This window comes from Homarus americanus, unplaced genomic scaffold, assembly GCF_018991925.1.
Source record: "Homarus americanus isolate GMGI-L3 unplaced genomic scaffold, GMGI_Hamer_2.0 scaffold24694, whole genome shotgun sequence".
Taxonomy (NCBI): domain Eukaryota; kingdom Metazoa; phylum Arthropoda; class Malacostraca; order Decapoda; family Nephropidae; genus Homarus; species Homarus americanus.
The window spans coordinates 8,284,197-8,300,395 of NW_024732780.1; the positions used below are offsets into that span (position 1 = coordinate 8,284,197).

General features: G+C 40.3%; 1 protein-coding gene across 2 annotated transcripts in view; it reads left to right on the forward strand.

Annotated features, from left to right (window-relative positions):
* The first annotated feature begins 2,128 nt into the window (after positions 1 to 2,128).
* The window catches only part of LOC121869049 (mitochondrial folate transporter/carrier-like), a 33,436-nt gene continuing 19,365 nt past the window's right edge, over positions 2,129 to 16,199 (forward strand). Inside the window, exons 1-2 of one of the 2 annotated variants that reach the window (XM_042370148.1) lie at positions 2,129 to 2,487; positions 7,156 to 7,309. In XM_042370148.1, coding sequence (XP_042226082.1) covers positions 2,355 to 2,487; positions 7,156 to 7,309 — 287 coding nt within the window. In that variant the 5' untranslated portion in view covers positions 2,129 to 2,354. The remainder of the gene's footprint in view (positions 2,488 to 7,155; positions 7,310 to 16,199) is intronic. The other variant, XM_042370147.1, reaches the window with a different exon arrangement.

Sequence of the window (16,199 nt, forward strand, 5' to 3'; positions counted from 1 at the left end):
GGAATATAAAATGAGCGATGACAACCAGATGAAGCCAGTCACCACAGGTACACGTTTATAGTGTTTCATATTATTACTCTCGGTGACACAGGTGTAAAGCCTCTACCACAGTGGCCAGATAATACACCTTAACCATCTCAACGGTGAATCGGTTATTTGGGTTAATATATACGACTAACAGGCGGGCGAGTTATTTTTATTAGTTTATTTTCTTACAATATTTTATAATCGGTGAGTTCTGATATGATAAGCGTTTATTGTGGAACTCGCCAACACAGTAAATCACTCCGCCGCCCGGGGTGAATAGCGTCGATGCGGCCGTATCATCTCGCGTCCAGAAAATGACGCAAATTTCACCATATCATAGTTAGTTCTTTCTGTTTAATATACTGGAGGTCCGGCCGGTAAGGTTAGGTAGGTTTGTTTTTCATACCCACAAATATTAAGTAATGTTTATTTTTAAAATATCCATTTTTTTTACATATTTCCACACACTACAACAGTGTCCACTATAATATAACAATGAAAATCCGGCGTTTTTATAAATGTTTTCAATCAATTTCGTTCGCAGGTTAGTCCTATATAATTGCCGTTATTTTTATCGGTAAAATTATCGTTTTGGTCACCCGCCAATTTCGAAACTCTTCATAACACATCGGAAAAACATAATTTCAACCTAAGTGTTTATTTGACCTTAACTTTAACAAATTAAGAGTAATTACGTCTGCTCTCTCTCTCTCTCTCTCTAAACAGGAAGAGCGTAAATATTGGGTGACATATCGTTATCCAGAGAATAATTAACATACAATAACATAAGTAATTGTATACGCGTTGGCCAATATTCTCACTCTTCTTTTATATTCTTATTATTACTGTATTTTATTCTTGACGTTGACATGTCGGAAGAAGAAATTCCTGACGATGTCAGCCACTCCGTAGAACAAGTTCGTTGTACCGGAAGAAGGACCAGAGAGGAGCCCCGAATTATATACTGTACACTAACTGATTTGTTTAGAAAAAGCTGGAGCTGGAAAATCAATGTTTTTATGCATGTCTATATTTTGTTGACTTAAGACCAATTTAAACGTTTCCATCGCCCAGTTCATAAACTGAAACTGCCAAACCTATTAGCCTGAAATCTGTAAATTGCAATAAAGTTATTCTAAACCACAGTGTGAAATATGTACTTGTAGTACAATGTTTGTGTGACGGAATAACATAACTTATGTAATAAAAGGCAACCATTTTAAAGCCTGCATTACATTTCCCCATTTCACTGCTTTTTCCTACAAGATTTACATAATTTGTTTTTGTAATCATACAGCTAAAACGCATGGTATATATACTAATAGGTATGGATTATCTCTTGAATTGGGTGTAAGTCTCGGGTAGGAGGTGACCCTAACCCAGGGTATGGTATACCGTCGGTTAGAACCACTGAGAGGAAAAAACCCGAGTTGATAATGCAAAAATGTTCTCATAAAACCTTCTTCATGCATCAAATCACTTACAGTACAGGAAAACGAATTCATTTTAATGTACTTAAATAAAATAAAAGTAATGCTTTACCAGGAGGTAATATCGGGTCTAAAGGCCTACACCATGGAAGTCATCAGGTAAGACGGATATTGACTTCCATATCAAAGTTAGTTACCATCATTTGATAGATTCTCATGTATTAAAACATAATAAAGCAGATGTAGTGGTATAAACTGATAAATGGGGAAGAAATACGTGAAAATAAAGACTCACGAGACTCGAAGGATGCGCGCCATGGTCCTCACAGGTGTTTGAACAACGTCTCTCACTGGTTTGTTGTTAACTCGGTCGTTGGTTCCTTTTTATCATTAATATCAAATTAATTAATAAATTTGTTGTTCATAATTAGTAATACTATTTTTTATAATTTAATTTTATTAGTTTTATAGTGATTAATATTGTTTTATTAGCTATAGATTGTGAAATATAATGAAACATTTTGTATCACTCGGAATAAAATAAATGGAACTATTACAATGCTTATCAGTATTTTATATTATTGTTTGAAATTTATTCTAATAAAATTTATTAATTAGTGTCGTATTTTATTAGTTTCAGTTTAATGTGTGGTAGAAGACGGGTGTGAGGTGATTGCGTCACTAAGCAGCCTGGAGGACGAGTAGGGCGACGCAGCTCCTCAGTCACCCAGCTGTTGCCTGTGGTAGAGGTTGTACTGTGACCTCTCCCTTCCGTCCAAGTGATATCTCCCATGTGCTGATCCAAAAAACCATGAGAAGCTTTGAAGACAGGACAAAGATTAATTCTATTAGATAGCCGAGACTTATAAAATAGAACGATAACCCCAAAAAGAAACAATGAGTCGTAACAAGAGTGCGAGGAACCCATTGGCTGGGGTGAGGTATGAGCATCTCGTGGCTGGGGTGTCTGGTGGTGTGGCCTCTACCCTCATCCTTCATCCCCTCGACCTCCTCAAGATCAGATTTGCCGGTGAGTGATGATTAGACATTTTTTTCTAACTATTTTAACCTTTTTTACAGATTCCGTGGTTGGTTTTCACTCCATTAATACCACACCAGTACCCCTTATACCAGCACCCCTTATACCTGCACCCCTTATACCAGAACCCCTTATACCAGCACCCCTTATACCTGTTTGTACCGGATCAAACTTATCTCCTGGAATTTTTTTTTCATGTATAATTCCCGGAATGGACTGAGGCGCTGGCGGAGAATTTTGTCATTATTTCATGGATGTTGTGTGATATCTATTGATATAAGTTATAATTCTCCACTCCAGCTTATTTCACCTGAAGATTAATCACCCTAACACTATTTGGAGGATGTTGGGGTAGTTAATCGTTAGGTTAAATAAGCTTGGGTTATCCAATATTTACATAAGAAAATAAGGAGTCTGCAATAGGCCGGTTGGCCTGTGCATGGCAGCTCCTGTCGAGAGTTACTACCACTCTCTATCATCCATGAACCTATCTAGCCTCCTTTTGAAACTTTCCAGCTTTCCAGCACTTACTACAAAGTTGCTAAGCTTGTTCCACTCGTCCACCACCCTATTTGTGAACCAGTTTCTTCCTATCTCCCTCCTAAACCTAAACTTATCCAACTTGAATCCGTTGCTCCGAGTCCTATCCTGCTCGGATATTATAAGAACTTTATCTATATCCCCTTTATTGATTCCTTTCACCCACTTAAATACTTATTTATTTCCCTCCAATTTTATGCCTTTACTGTAATATTTATTTGATTCTTGAAATAATCCTGTTTGACTTTTCCAGAAGGTTAAGTCGGTATAAAAAATAATGAAAACTGGAATTTTATCATTTATTGCATACAGTAGAATCTGGATATTGTATGAGTGTGAAGAAACTCCTTTAAATACTCTACTGTACGCTTCTTCTGAATTCTCCGCTTGTTCCAGTTTATAAAATATAATCTCGCTGAATCATTCTCCGTGTACTATGGTTAATAAAAAGGTACATGGTAGGCAGACTGTACAATACTACGTTAGTTAAAAGTTAGGAAAATGGCCTTGTTGACTAAACCAAACCTAACGACACGTCCGTACCTGTACAATATTTAGTGGGATTTTTGGCTAATGGCTCCAGCTGCCGTATCTTTATTCACTGCATAATAATAATATGCGGAGAATGCAGAACCATTCTCCGTGTACTCCAGTTAATATGAATAAACTATCTCTGACCTGTTGACTTATTCTAGCAGGAGCGGCCAACTTTTTGACAAATGTACTATTCTTGTTAATTCAGTCATTAGACTCAGCAGTGGTTGATTCATTTGCTGTAGGGACCAGTGACCTATCTACTTACAGTTCTGAAACAAGATGAGGCACGTTGGTGAATCTCCCGGCCCACCCACCAGAAAGTAATGCTTGTGCGCTGCTTTGGAATATTTCACTTTTGCTATTGAGGGTTCTTAGTATATACTATAGTAGTCTTTGGTTCAAATTTTCTTGTGGATTCAAGCTTGACTGATTCTTCCAAGTTCTATGATATCCTTTGTAAAAAAAAAAATTATTGTATCCTGAAAAATTTCCCCCATTTGCTTCACCGGAATATCAACTGCATTTAAAGTTTCCTAGGGTGGTTAGGTCAGCTTAAGGGGTGGTTCAATATGAGGTAAAATAAGCTGGGGGGGGAATCTTCGGGTGCTCCGGAAAGTTTGAGAATTAAAATAACTAATTTTTAATGCAGGTCACCGGATTACAAACAGATATGTACGTAAGTCAGAACACGTGCTATGTACAGTATATACAGTAGTGTACTTATGGAACAATGTTTATAATCCCACTATATCATAGCTTAAGTCCTTATATACACCTCAAATCACTTAATTTAAGACAAAAGAAGAAATAGAATGATAAAATACAGTAAATTAAAGTAAAACATGTCCGGTAAATAAAATAGTGTACTGTAAATTTCAAGTTTAACTCCGTTCGTATGAGTGGGCGTTTGTAAGTCAGGGACCCCCTGTATAGTAATACTCTGGGAGATGGGTGTGTGTTAACCAGCACCTTTGGGATATTAATCTATGAAAGATAACTTCTTTCTTACCTCGAGAATAATCCAAAACGAGTGGAGGATTTACACTTCTCTGTTATCCCAAGGCACGTACACTGGTGAATGTATGGTATTGTACAGTGTGTCTTGGTTTTAAGGCGGATTTTTTTTGTACATTACAGTTCAGGTACAGTATATATTTTAGCGGACATTTTTTATATAATAGAAGCTTGTAAGAATCTTCAACAAATGTATACTGGTTCAATATTGCCCACCTAAATTTTTCAAGGACAGTTTCATTTAAGAAAAATATACAGGCAACCCCCCATATTTATGGAAACATTTTAAATTAAATAATTTCCTTTGCTTGGCCAAAAATGTAAGCACTCTTGAGTAATAGTGACTCCGTGAGCAGGGTGGCTGCCACAAGGGGTGTGGCTGCTGCCCCTGTCTCCTATTCTTTTGAATGTTAGAAGATGCCTAATGCCAGTATAGTATGAATGATGAAAATAAGCAAATACTGTACTGTAGATTTAAAGAGCCGAGAGGGAAACAAGATGAACTACTGTATGTGATAGACAGGCTAGAGATCTTCTAGAACCTGCAGACTGTACCGAGGTTGGTAAATGATAGAAAGAATATAAACCATGGATACTGCACAGTACAGGTACAGTACTGTACTCTAAACTGCAGATGGTAAATCCATGGTGACAAAGTGATATTAGCCGCATATTGCACAGAGGCCCAGATTAGTACATGTATTTACAGAGTAGTAATCAATTTATCTGTACTGTATTTAGTTGTCCCGTATTGATTCAAATTATATAGTTTGTTTGCATGACACACTGTACTGAATAGAAGATAACATACAGTACAGGTTAGTGAGCTGCTTCAGTATAACTAGGAACAAGATCATATCAAGATGTGGAGGTAATTGTGGATCCACTTTTCTCATCGCTGTAAACACTTTAGTTTATGCATTATTGTACAGTTTCCTGAAATTCATTTTGTGAGCATTTTTGTTGTAAACATTTCCAGCATTTAAACCGTCTTGTAATAGACTGTTAGTCTTCAGATAATACGGCCTGTTTCCGAATGACTTGAATTTTGTTTTCTTTTATTGGATATACTATACAAATAAAATTTGTATTTTAACTACAGAATAAGTTGTTAGTTATCCCAAAGTTGAAGTTATGTAGTGTTCTATTATATTTATACAGTACTCTCCCTTACTATCTAAGCAGTAGTGTTGGGTAGAATGTCATAGATGAGGTCATATGATGTACACATACTGTACAGCCCCACCTGGGTGTGGACTCCTGGGGTGGGTTTGTTATTCAGCCCAGGCCGACAGTGATGCTGGAGGCTGATTTAGTGGTTAAAGTAAGATATTACTTGTCATTCTGCCCAATGCTTTCATTCTTAGTACAGTACTGTATGTAGTAAAGTTAAACAAATATAGTTTACAGGAATTATTTGCAAAACATCATGCTTGGGATTTTGAAATCATGTGCACTATTTATACTGTGTAAACTCCTTAAGAAAACACACTTAGAGTGTGGTTAAATGTCTAGAATAACTAGTGAAGTAACAAATAATAGCTGCTGCCCCTGTTTGCATATACTGTAGCTACCTGGGCACTATTGCTCAAAGATACTGTACTCAATGTTTGGTGTCCCAGTACTGTACTGTTAACAGAAAGGTTATTTGTACAGTACAGTAGTTGGGAAGATCTGATTACTTAAGTGTGAACTAAACCCTGCATTTACTGCTGCCACAGAAACTAGACTAGGTACAGTATAATGATATGGATATATAAGCTCATATTTGGCATCAAACCAATGATGTTTCATAATGTTGATGAGTAAGACGCCAGTAAAATTTACATACGAGGTTACATACCAGACTAAATACTTACAACAAAAATATAATCTTGCATTCTAAATAAAGTAGGCATAATTGGGCCCAGAATTCAGTTTTATTCTTCATAACCTGGTTTTGTATGAAGGTGAAACAAGGGTGATGACTTGTGGCTCACGTGTGGCATGCTAGTTGGCACAGTGCTGGGTTATGCTGAATATTGGCAAGTACTAAGGCTCTCCTGGGATATGTGGCTTTGTGTCCCTGCCAGCCACCACCCACTACTGTAGTTAAGAATTGTGTTTTTATTTTTCCCCGGCTTATGGAAACAATTTTATTTGATCATAGTAAATATTTCAGTTTTCTAGTTCAAAAGATTGTCATATGACATGTTCATATGTGGACCACGCTTGCCTCTTTGGTTGTTTGAATGTGAATACTTACTGTACAATAGTAGAGTTTGATCATTGAGGAAGATTATTCAAATTCACACTACAAAAGAGTGAATGAATGTCTAGTGTCAGTTTATAAGGAAACTATGGGGAATTTCAGGTTTTCGATGATTCTGGCATACGGTTTAGCGGATTTACTGTATATATCATTAGTACACTGATATTACGTTTGGTCTGGTGCTTGTGGAGGCTAAGGAATTTCAATTCTTTTGTCTTACATTTAATTTTACTAATGTTTTGTGTATTTTCTGGTAATCATGCTATTTAATTACTTAAATGATTAATTAATACATTGTATGCTTTTCTTTTCTATAGTGAGCGATGGTACGGCGTCAGCCAAGCCTCACTACACGGGTTTGACGCAGGCAATGAGTGAGATCTTCCGGCATGAGGGCATAAAAGGACTCTACCGCGGCGTCACTCCTAACGTGTGGGGCGCCGGGTCTGCCTGGGGTCTCTACTTCCTATTGTAAGTACTGTACCCAGTGTGAGGATTCTTCAGTAAATACCGTACATCACTACTGGGGGATTATCATGTAGATTCTCTTTCCTCGTGTGATTATAGTGTAGGGGACATATTTTCACTAGAAACACGTACACAATATTCTCAATTTATCACTGGATATATCTCATCTTTAGACTAACTTAGTAATCCATATTGGGGTACTGGAAGCTAATTCTATGGATGTAACTTTATTTGTTGTGTTTATTATTATTATTAAAGTACTTTGTCGTGTACTGCCATGGTGTGTGTTATAGAATATGTTGCTCGGGATCGCCAGGTACAGTATGTGACTCAGATTTGCCATAATGGAGCCATTCCTATTTCAATATTTACGAAAGAGACAATATCATTTGAAAGTTCTTGTCAGCTTTTCATTGAAGAATGTTTTAGTTGGCGTTTTGCTGCCTTTAACTTATTGTGTCACTTAAAATATTGTTATTACATCAGTTTCATCATTACGACACATTCCTTGTTTCGCCGAGTGTACAGTAGATGACAGTTGCAAGGCTTTGGCGTGTACCTGTACTCATTTTAGTTCGCTCCCATTAAATTGAACATTATTTGGCACACACACACACACCCCTGTGGAAGTTTGCCCCAGGTCCGAGGACAAGTTATATATAATCCCCCAGCTCGCCTTCCCGCGCGGCCACCAGGAAGCAGTTAAAAGTACTACAACCAGTGTACAATTTGTGATCTGGCCGGTGGTTTTCTCTCGGGTCCAAGTATCTGTACACGCAAGATAAAAATACTGTATGTTGTATATAAACACATCAGTTTATTATACACGGGTCATTCATTAGTAACCGCACATTGTATAATTATAATGAGTAGCACATTTAATAAGCAGATGTTGTCAGGTAGCATGGAGCTTTGTGTGATAAATGGCGGGTTTCGTGTTACACAGTGTTGGATAAAACCGGCTACCTTGACGTCATTCAAGGTTCGATTCCTGGATCTTGAGATCAGTGACTCGCTGTTCTAACCTGCTGTAGGAAAAAAAGTCACCAACCAAGTCAAACCTTTCTTTGTCCTATGACTTTTATGCTCAGTTGTGATTACTTTTTCTGGACGCCCTTAACAAATACAATATTGTACAAACACAGAGGCCTTTTATAGTAGTGGAATTAAACTTAATGGTAAGATACGTAGCTTAAAGATAGTATAATTTATTTGTTTTGTGAGTTTGTCTTTTATAAAACTAGCCTGTGAAGCCCCTCAATACCGTTTATTAAAGTAGTAGTAAGTGTACCTTAGTTGAGGGAACTATCCAGAACGTCAAAGGTTATAAGCGCTTCCGTCTGGACCAGCGTTTTAATATCAGGCGAGATACAGTGATGGTCTCCCGCCCTCCTTCCCCACTACCCGGGACCAAGGAGTGTCATCACAGCACCAGTTGCTACCGCTGATTGGCTGCCTGCTCTTGGCTTCACACGACAGCTGCCAACGTTTCCTCCTGCAGGTGTCAGAGGCGATGTTACATGTTTAATGAGTTAATTTTTCTGTATTCCTTTGTAGGAACTTAAGATCCTAGGCGCGGTGTTGCTTTTTTCTTTCGCTGCTGCACTAGGAAAATAATTATAGGAAAATTTTAATTGTCCAACATTTATTCATGAAATTGCAATGGGTTTTACTTTAATAAATATGAAACTAGGGTACTGCTATAGCGTGCGGTTTTAGTTGTGTTAAATTTGCTAATCGATAACACACGTTTAAGAGGTTTGATTGGAGATTGCTGGGAACTGAACGAAAAAAATTCTTTGTCCAAGGTTAGGACCGGGTAGTAGCCACACAAAGTTGAGTAATGGTGGTGAAAGTACATCATTTGGTTTTGGGTACGGACTAGGGAGAAACAGCTGGTAGAGTACGCGGGTGGGCGAGGGAGTCTTGAGCTCTTGACGTTGGCAGAGAGAGAGAGGGAGGGAGGGATCATGTCATTACGCGAGAGGAGGGATGACACGGTACTTTGTTTGAGATAATTTGTTGTTGGCAAGCAGGGCAGTCAGGAGGGAGAGGGTTTTGGGGCGATGACCACCACGACCCGTCTTTCCAGTTGTTTGGTCAGTTGCTAGGGGGACGGTTCCTGTTTTTGAGGTGTGGCTGTCTCCGTGCTGGTGCATTTTATGTCCTGGCGATGTCTGTCCGTATGATTATCACGACGTTATCTTAAATAGTCAATAATGTCTGTGTATGGGTGTTGGTAGCGTTCATTCTCCATGCAAGACTGTCGCTCATCTGTCGTCAGGGAGTTATATATATATGCGTGTGTGTTGCTGAGAAGTGTATTATTATCTAGATACCTGTTCTGGCTGCTGTATTTGGTGACTGCTAATGTTGTTTGAATGGAGTTGCTATCGTTATGGGACTGTTATCGTCATGATGTTGCTATATTGCCTGTTGCTTCAGTTAGTGGCGGTGGTGTGACTGCTATATTTGACTTTTGATCCCTCGCTGGTGGGTTAAATGTGGGTGCATTTGTCGCGTGATTGTTCTGGGATGTGATGATAATGAAGTTGTATTCGGGAGTGTGTTTGGTCGAGGGGATATCTTACTTGTGTTATGGATAAGTAGGCCGTAATAGGTTCTTTTGCCGACGAACCTTTGACGTCATTGAAACAGACGTCAAGTTGTTTTGGAATGTGAATTACTGTACATACCGAGGCCATTATTCACTCAGATAACACATGATTTAGAGGCTATTATTATTACAGAACTAGGCCACACTCGTTCTGCTGGGAATATACTGTACGCACTTGAGGCCATACGATAAATAGCACGAAATTGGAGGGTATTGATTATATGTTTAGCCCAGCCTCATTACCCGCCCTGCCTGCCTGCCTGCCAAGCTCGCCGGGTTGTCACTCCTCAAGATCAATATTAGGTCACGTTGGTTTATGAGCTGTTTGGTATAACGTTACGTTTTATTCACTTTATTTTTTTATTTTATTTTAATGCAATTGTTGTTTTGTTACTAGCTTATTATAGTAAAAGAATGCCATTGATAGTAAAAAAGTTTCATGTTTTATCACTCGTTTGCTGGTCGATGTGAATGCCAGGGCCGCCAGAGAGAGAGACAAGGGTCTAACATACACTACTTAGCTCGACGACGGAGACCAGCTGCTGTGCCTGGGTTGCTAGGTGAGATGAGCAAGCGGGGAGAGGACACACTCTCTCTCTCTCTTTCTCTCTCTCTCTCTCTCTCTCTCTCCTTCCTTGTCTAGTTATGGGCAGGTGTGATGTGACTGAGTAATACAACACCTTATTCTGTGTAGTATCTGGTCTGATTAACTTTGGACCCGACATACTTTTCTTCGTAAGTTTGTTGCTATTTATACAAGTCTATCTGCATTATCACCATGGCTACCTCTTGCAATTTATATGATTACACTATCTACGTTATCTTCCCTTTGTCACTTCAGTGTTGGGGTGAATTGTAGGGCACAGGACATACAGTAGATTCTTGGAGAGAGGGGGAGGTTGGGCAGAGAAAGGGTGGGGGAGGGGGGAGGTTGGGCAGAGGGTGGGGAGAGGTTGGGCAGAGAAAGGGTGGGGGAGGGAGGAGTTGGGCAGAGAAAGGGTGGGGGAGAGGTTGGGAGGGTGGGAGGGAGGAGGTTGGGCAGAGAAAGGGTGGGGGAGGAGGAGGTTGGGCAGAGAAAGGGTGGGGAGGAGGAGGTTGGGCAGAGAAAGGGTGGGGGAGGAGGAGGTTGGGCAGAGAAAGGGTGGGGAGGAGGAGGTTGGGCAGAGAAAGGGTGGGGGAGGAGGAGGTTGGGCAGAGAAAGGGTGTTAGAGTGGTCGTTATTGATCAGTTAATTGAAAACTAATGGAGAGTTGGACTTGATGAAGGTTACATGCCCTGGACCGTTAACAGGAGGAGTCAGGTGGATAATATATTGATTTAGGTGACAACAGATGATGACTTGTGATTTAAGACACGTGTAGGATCCCGTCTCAGAGGTCACACACACCATTTGACCTTTGAGGGTATATTGCGATACAGTATACGGAACTCAACAAGGTGAAACTACTACTGTGTTATTTCCGGGTGGTATAGTAATGATGCGTATATTGTTGGAAGTACTAATTGGTGAGGCTGGAAGCGATTCGGGCGGGCAGTGGCAAGTAGGTACAGTAGTTCCTAGTGTGCGTGTCCTTGGTGACTCGGCTCTACTTCTGCCCGGCCCTCTTCCTGTTCTCTATCTCTCTCCCTCTCTCTCCTTGTATTTTCTGGCGGGTTTAGGTTAGGTTAACTTTAGAGGTGGTTAATCCTACGGTGAAATAAACTGGGGTGTCTAGTTTGCAGGTGCTATTCCGTGTTCTGTTTATCTTCGTCTATGATAAGGCTAACAGTGTTTTTCTTTGCATCCTTCCCCCCCCTCCCCAACACCCCTCCACACTGCCTCCTTGCCCACTACCCTCCTCCACACTACCACACCCCCTGTTCCCGTTTTTTTTGTTGCTGGTCTAGCTTTGGACTGGTACGGTGCTCCACGTGTGTGTGTTATATTACCTCTGGGTACACTCTCGCTGTTGAAGTTGTTCTAATTTTCATCCACTCGAACAATTTTTTTTTTTCATGTGTAGAATTTTCGAAACCTAATACCGTACTTGTTTTAGGGGCGCCGGAAGAATAGCTGTATGTACTATGTTTATTTGACGTGAGGGTCAACCACCCCAATGGTAATCTAACCTTATCATAGTCCCGTTAATGATATGATATCCTTAAAAAAATTAGAATTCAGCTCGTGTCATCCTGTTGTGATATCCTACAGTCATCGATCCTCTGTATATTGTGGTATCCTAATGTGATATCCTTGGGGAGTAAATGGTGGTATTGGATGTTGTTGAGATATCCTTTAAAAACAGCTCTAGCCTTGTTATCTCGTGATATCCTGCAGTCAAAGATCTAAAGTTTGTTGTGACATCGTGTTTGATATCCTTGGGAGTGTTGTGTTGTGTTGCAGAGATGGTCAGTTTAGCAGGGTCGTTTTGTGTTTATCAGTAGGAACGATAATTATTGGTGTTATTATTAGTTTTATATTTATTTTCATATTATTAGTTTTATATTTATTTTCATATTATTATTATTGTTTTAATTATTGGGTATATTATTATTATTTTTTTTAAAGCAGAGAGTGAACCCTATCGAAATCAAAGTACTTGTGAGAATACATTATTGGAACCTTCCTTGACTTATTGAGCAAGCGTCGGGATAAACGTCAAGCTTGGGGCGTGACAATCCACGGTGGTGATAAGGACCCCGGTGTGTGTGGTGGTTGTTATGGCTGGGTTCGTTATTCCGTTTAGTGTGTGTGTGTGGCGTGGTGGTAGGATTTGTTAACACACCTCACACACACACACACTCTCTCTCTCTCTCTCTCTCTCTTTCTTTTTGTTGATAGTAGGATGTTTGATTAATTCTTTCTCTCTTGTTTATCACAGACACATACACGGGAAGGAAAGAGTCTGGCACTAAAGAGAGGGAGGGGCTGGAAGGGGGTAATATGCAGTGCTTCCGGGTGACAGTAAAGATCTAGAATGATGAATCCTGAATCAGCGTGAAGAGGGGGGGGGAGGAGAAAGTAAGGTGACTCACCCAGGAAGCATCTGTGCAGGGCTGGGAGGAAGGCAGAGTTAGGTTAAACAGTACAGGTAAAACATTCATGCACTGTATCTACCTGTCTATCTATGTTTCCATCTGTTCAGTCTGTCTCGTGCAATAATTTTAGGTTGCTTTGTCTTAGTTTGGGCTCCAGAGTTAAGACACAGCGCGCACGTCTCCAGGTGTAGTCCATTGTTTACCGTCACCTTACCTGTGCACCCCGTCGCCTTACCTGTGCACCCCGTCGCCTTACCTGTGCACCCTGTTACCTCATTTTGTGTTTTAATATGTTTGGGTCGTATTGTCGTATTCTTATTTTCCTTTGTGTGTGTTGGGGTATTGATTCAGTGAAGGTATTCTCTCTACCTCCCTTCCGTGCCTCCTTCCTTCCCTACAACTCAGGTCCTTGCTGTATCACCCATTGCTGTGGTAGGCGAGGAGTCTAGCCTAATATGTGGTTAGTATTTGGGTGCATTTTGTTCACTGGGAAGCTATAGGTGATGTGGTTTTATTGCTCTCTCTCTCTCTCTGACCTATTAATATGCCAAACTTGTAAAACAAATATTACCATTGGATAAAAAGAGTTGATCAAGAATTTCCTCCAAAAAGTCCCAAAAAAACAATCGGAAGACGCGGTGGTGTAGGGCCGACTGCGCATGTGTGGTGATGGCGACGTCCACACCTCCGTAGACAGCCAATGAGAGGGGAGTGAGGGCCGTGACGTCACCGTGCCGCTCCCCCGTCACCACACTTGCGTCATAACATTCCAGAAGGGTGGCAGGTGTTTCCCTACTTCTGACCTACATAGTCTAGGGAGTGTGTGGTTAATTAGGATCACCTGTAGAGTAAACACCCCCGCTCGGTTTTATTTCACCTAAACCATCCAAAAACGCTAACCTGACTTAATCTAATCCAAGGTCTATAGATTAAACCTTGAGCTAACTTAACCCCCACCCCCCAGTGGCGTTTGTTTAATCTTCAGGTGATTTATTATTATGATGAGGTAATTATTTTCCTGTTAACACGATTTTTTTTTCTCTCTCTCTCTCTCTCAGTAACGTCACATTCTTATTGGCTTAAGCTGACCTCTGTATACCGGGCATGGCTTAAGCTGGTCTATATAATGCTAAAACGTAGCTCAGGCTGACCTTTAAGCTTGTACAAGACGTCACAAATATTTCACCTGTAGATTAGACACCAGCATATTTCGCCTGTAGATTAACTACCGTATTGCTAACCTAACTAACGTAACCAAACCTAACGCTAATCTAACCAAACCAAACGCTAACCTACCCCATCCAAACGTAATCTAACCCCTCCAGTGAGCGTTGGGAAGGTTTATCTCCAGGTGAAATCGGCTTGGAGGAATGGAAGGTTAATCTAGAGATGAATCGCTTACTAAAGTTTCCTGGTTTAACAGAGTAAGATCCAAGTAGTTTCCCCTCCCAACTGTTGTGTATATTGGGGGGAAACACACGCTAATTCAGGGTCATCTTATTGGTGCCTCTGATAGCTTACTCTAGTTACTAATTCAGGTTCATCTTATTGGTGCCTCTGATAGCTTACTAAATCGGTGTGTTCTGTCGGGGTTGGGTAAGTGGGAGTTATAATTTTCCTGTTGTTAAGTCAGGTGTGTGGGTGTACGTGTGTGTGTTTTGGTGCACGTCTTCCCTGTTCCTTTAAGGGTGACCTTCCTAGTGTGGTGGACGTGTTGGTTGCAGGCAGATCCACACACACATTGAGGCTCGTCTATATTCATCTACATTTGTGTGTTTCTCTCTCTCATCTTACTTTCTCACTCTCCTCCACACTTTCTCACTCTCCTCCACACTTTCTCTCAATTCCTAATGTAAAAATTAGTCTCAACGCAAGACGCTGGTCGACCCCACCTCCATAACCTTGCCTTGTGTTACAATTTCTGCGTAGGAAAATACCAACCAATCACGTCCACACCTCCAGTTTATACCCAATCACAAGCCTTCTGACCCTAAGACAGTGTAACCTTGGTCACCACCTGCGCACGTCGCGGATTTGTTGCTTCGCGTTTGGTCACGTACACACACCCCCCGCCGGAGCCAATCGCAGAGTCGGGTGATCGTGACGTCACCTCAGCAGTTGCACCAATAATCCCTTGGCGTTACAATCCTGAAGTGTTTGAGTGTCTTGTTTGTTGGGTACACACGGCACTACTGGAGGGTAAACACATAAACATGTTTGTTTTTTGGGAGCGGTTTGTTTACGTTGCTTGGGGAAGGTAGATAAATAAATATTTAAAATAATTAGATTTTAAAAAACATCCTGCAAGTTGACATTGATTGAACATGTATATAGATAATACAAACACACAATCGTCGTATACAGTGCAGGTATACAAACAATACACCTATACTTAATAAATGCCAATTCGTTTATAGATGGTAATAAATTCTACGACCGGAAATTAGTAAACAGACGTAAGAACATAAGAATGGAGGAAACTGCAGCGGGCCTATTGACCCATATTGGGCAGTCCCGTTTATACCCAATCCCTATTGCTCATGTTTTATTTTACGGGGATTATTAACCCACCCGGGCACAGGACACTGACCACGTCAGGGCCTGGGGGACGAAAATATAATAATAATAATAATTAATAACAAAATACCTGTACTAAAAATAATACTAATAACCCTAAATAAATACAAAAACGAAAAAATAAATCCAGTATGAAAAACGATATACATTATGTATGTTGTGTTGTCAAAGAGAAACAATTGAGACCCTGCAATTGTGTGTAAATGAGGCAGAAAGATCAACAACCTGGGACTTGGTCACAATTTTTGTGATGCCATATAGCAGCAGGGTCTACCATTAGACAACACATATGCTTCCAATATCTTCCCAGGCGGTAGTACCTCCCTCTTTGGTAGCTGCCTGCTACCTATAAGCATCCAACCTATGTTTGAAGTTATCCGGTGTATTCGAGTTAATGATGATATTTGGTAAATTGTTCCATTCATCCACTACTCTGTTTCCAAACCAGTGTTTACCTATTTCACGCCGAAATCTAAATTTGTCTAATTTAAAACCATTGTTACGAGTTCGCTCCTGGTTGGATAGTTTGAGTACCTTTGTAATGTCCCCTTTGTTTAGCCCTGCCTTCCACTTATACACCTCTATCATGTCTCCCCTCACTCTACGTCTCTCGAGGGAGTGTAAATTAAGATGCTTTAACATGATGCCCGGGATTAGTCTTGTCATTCTCCTCTGAATTCT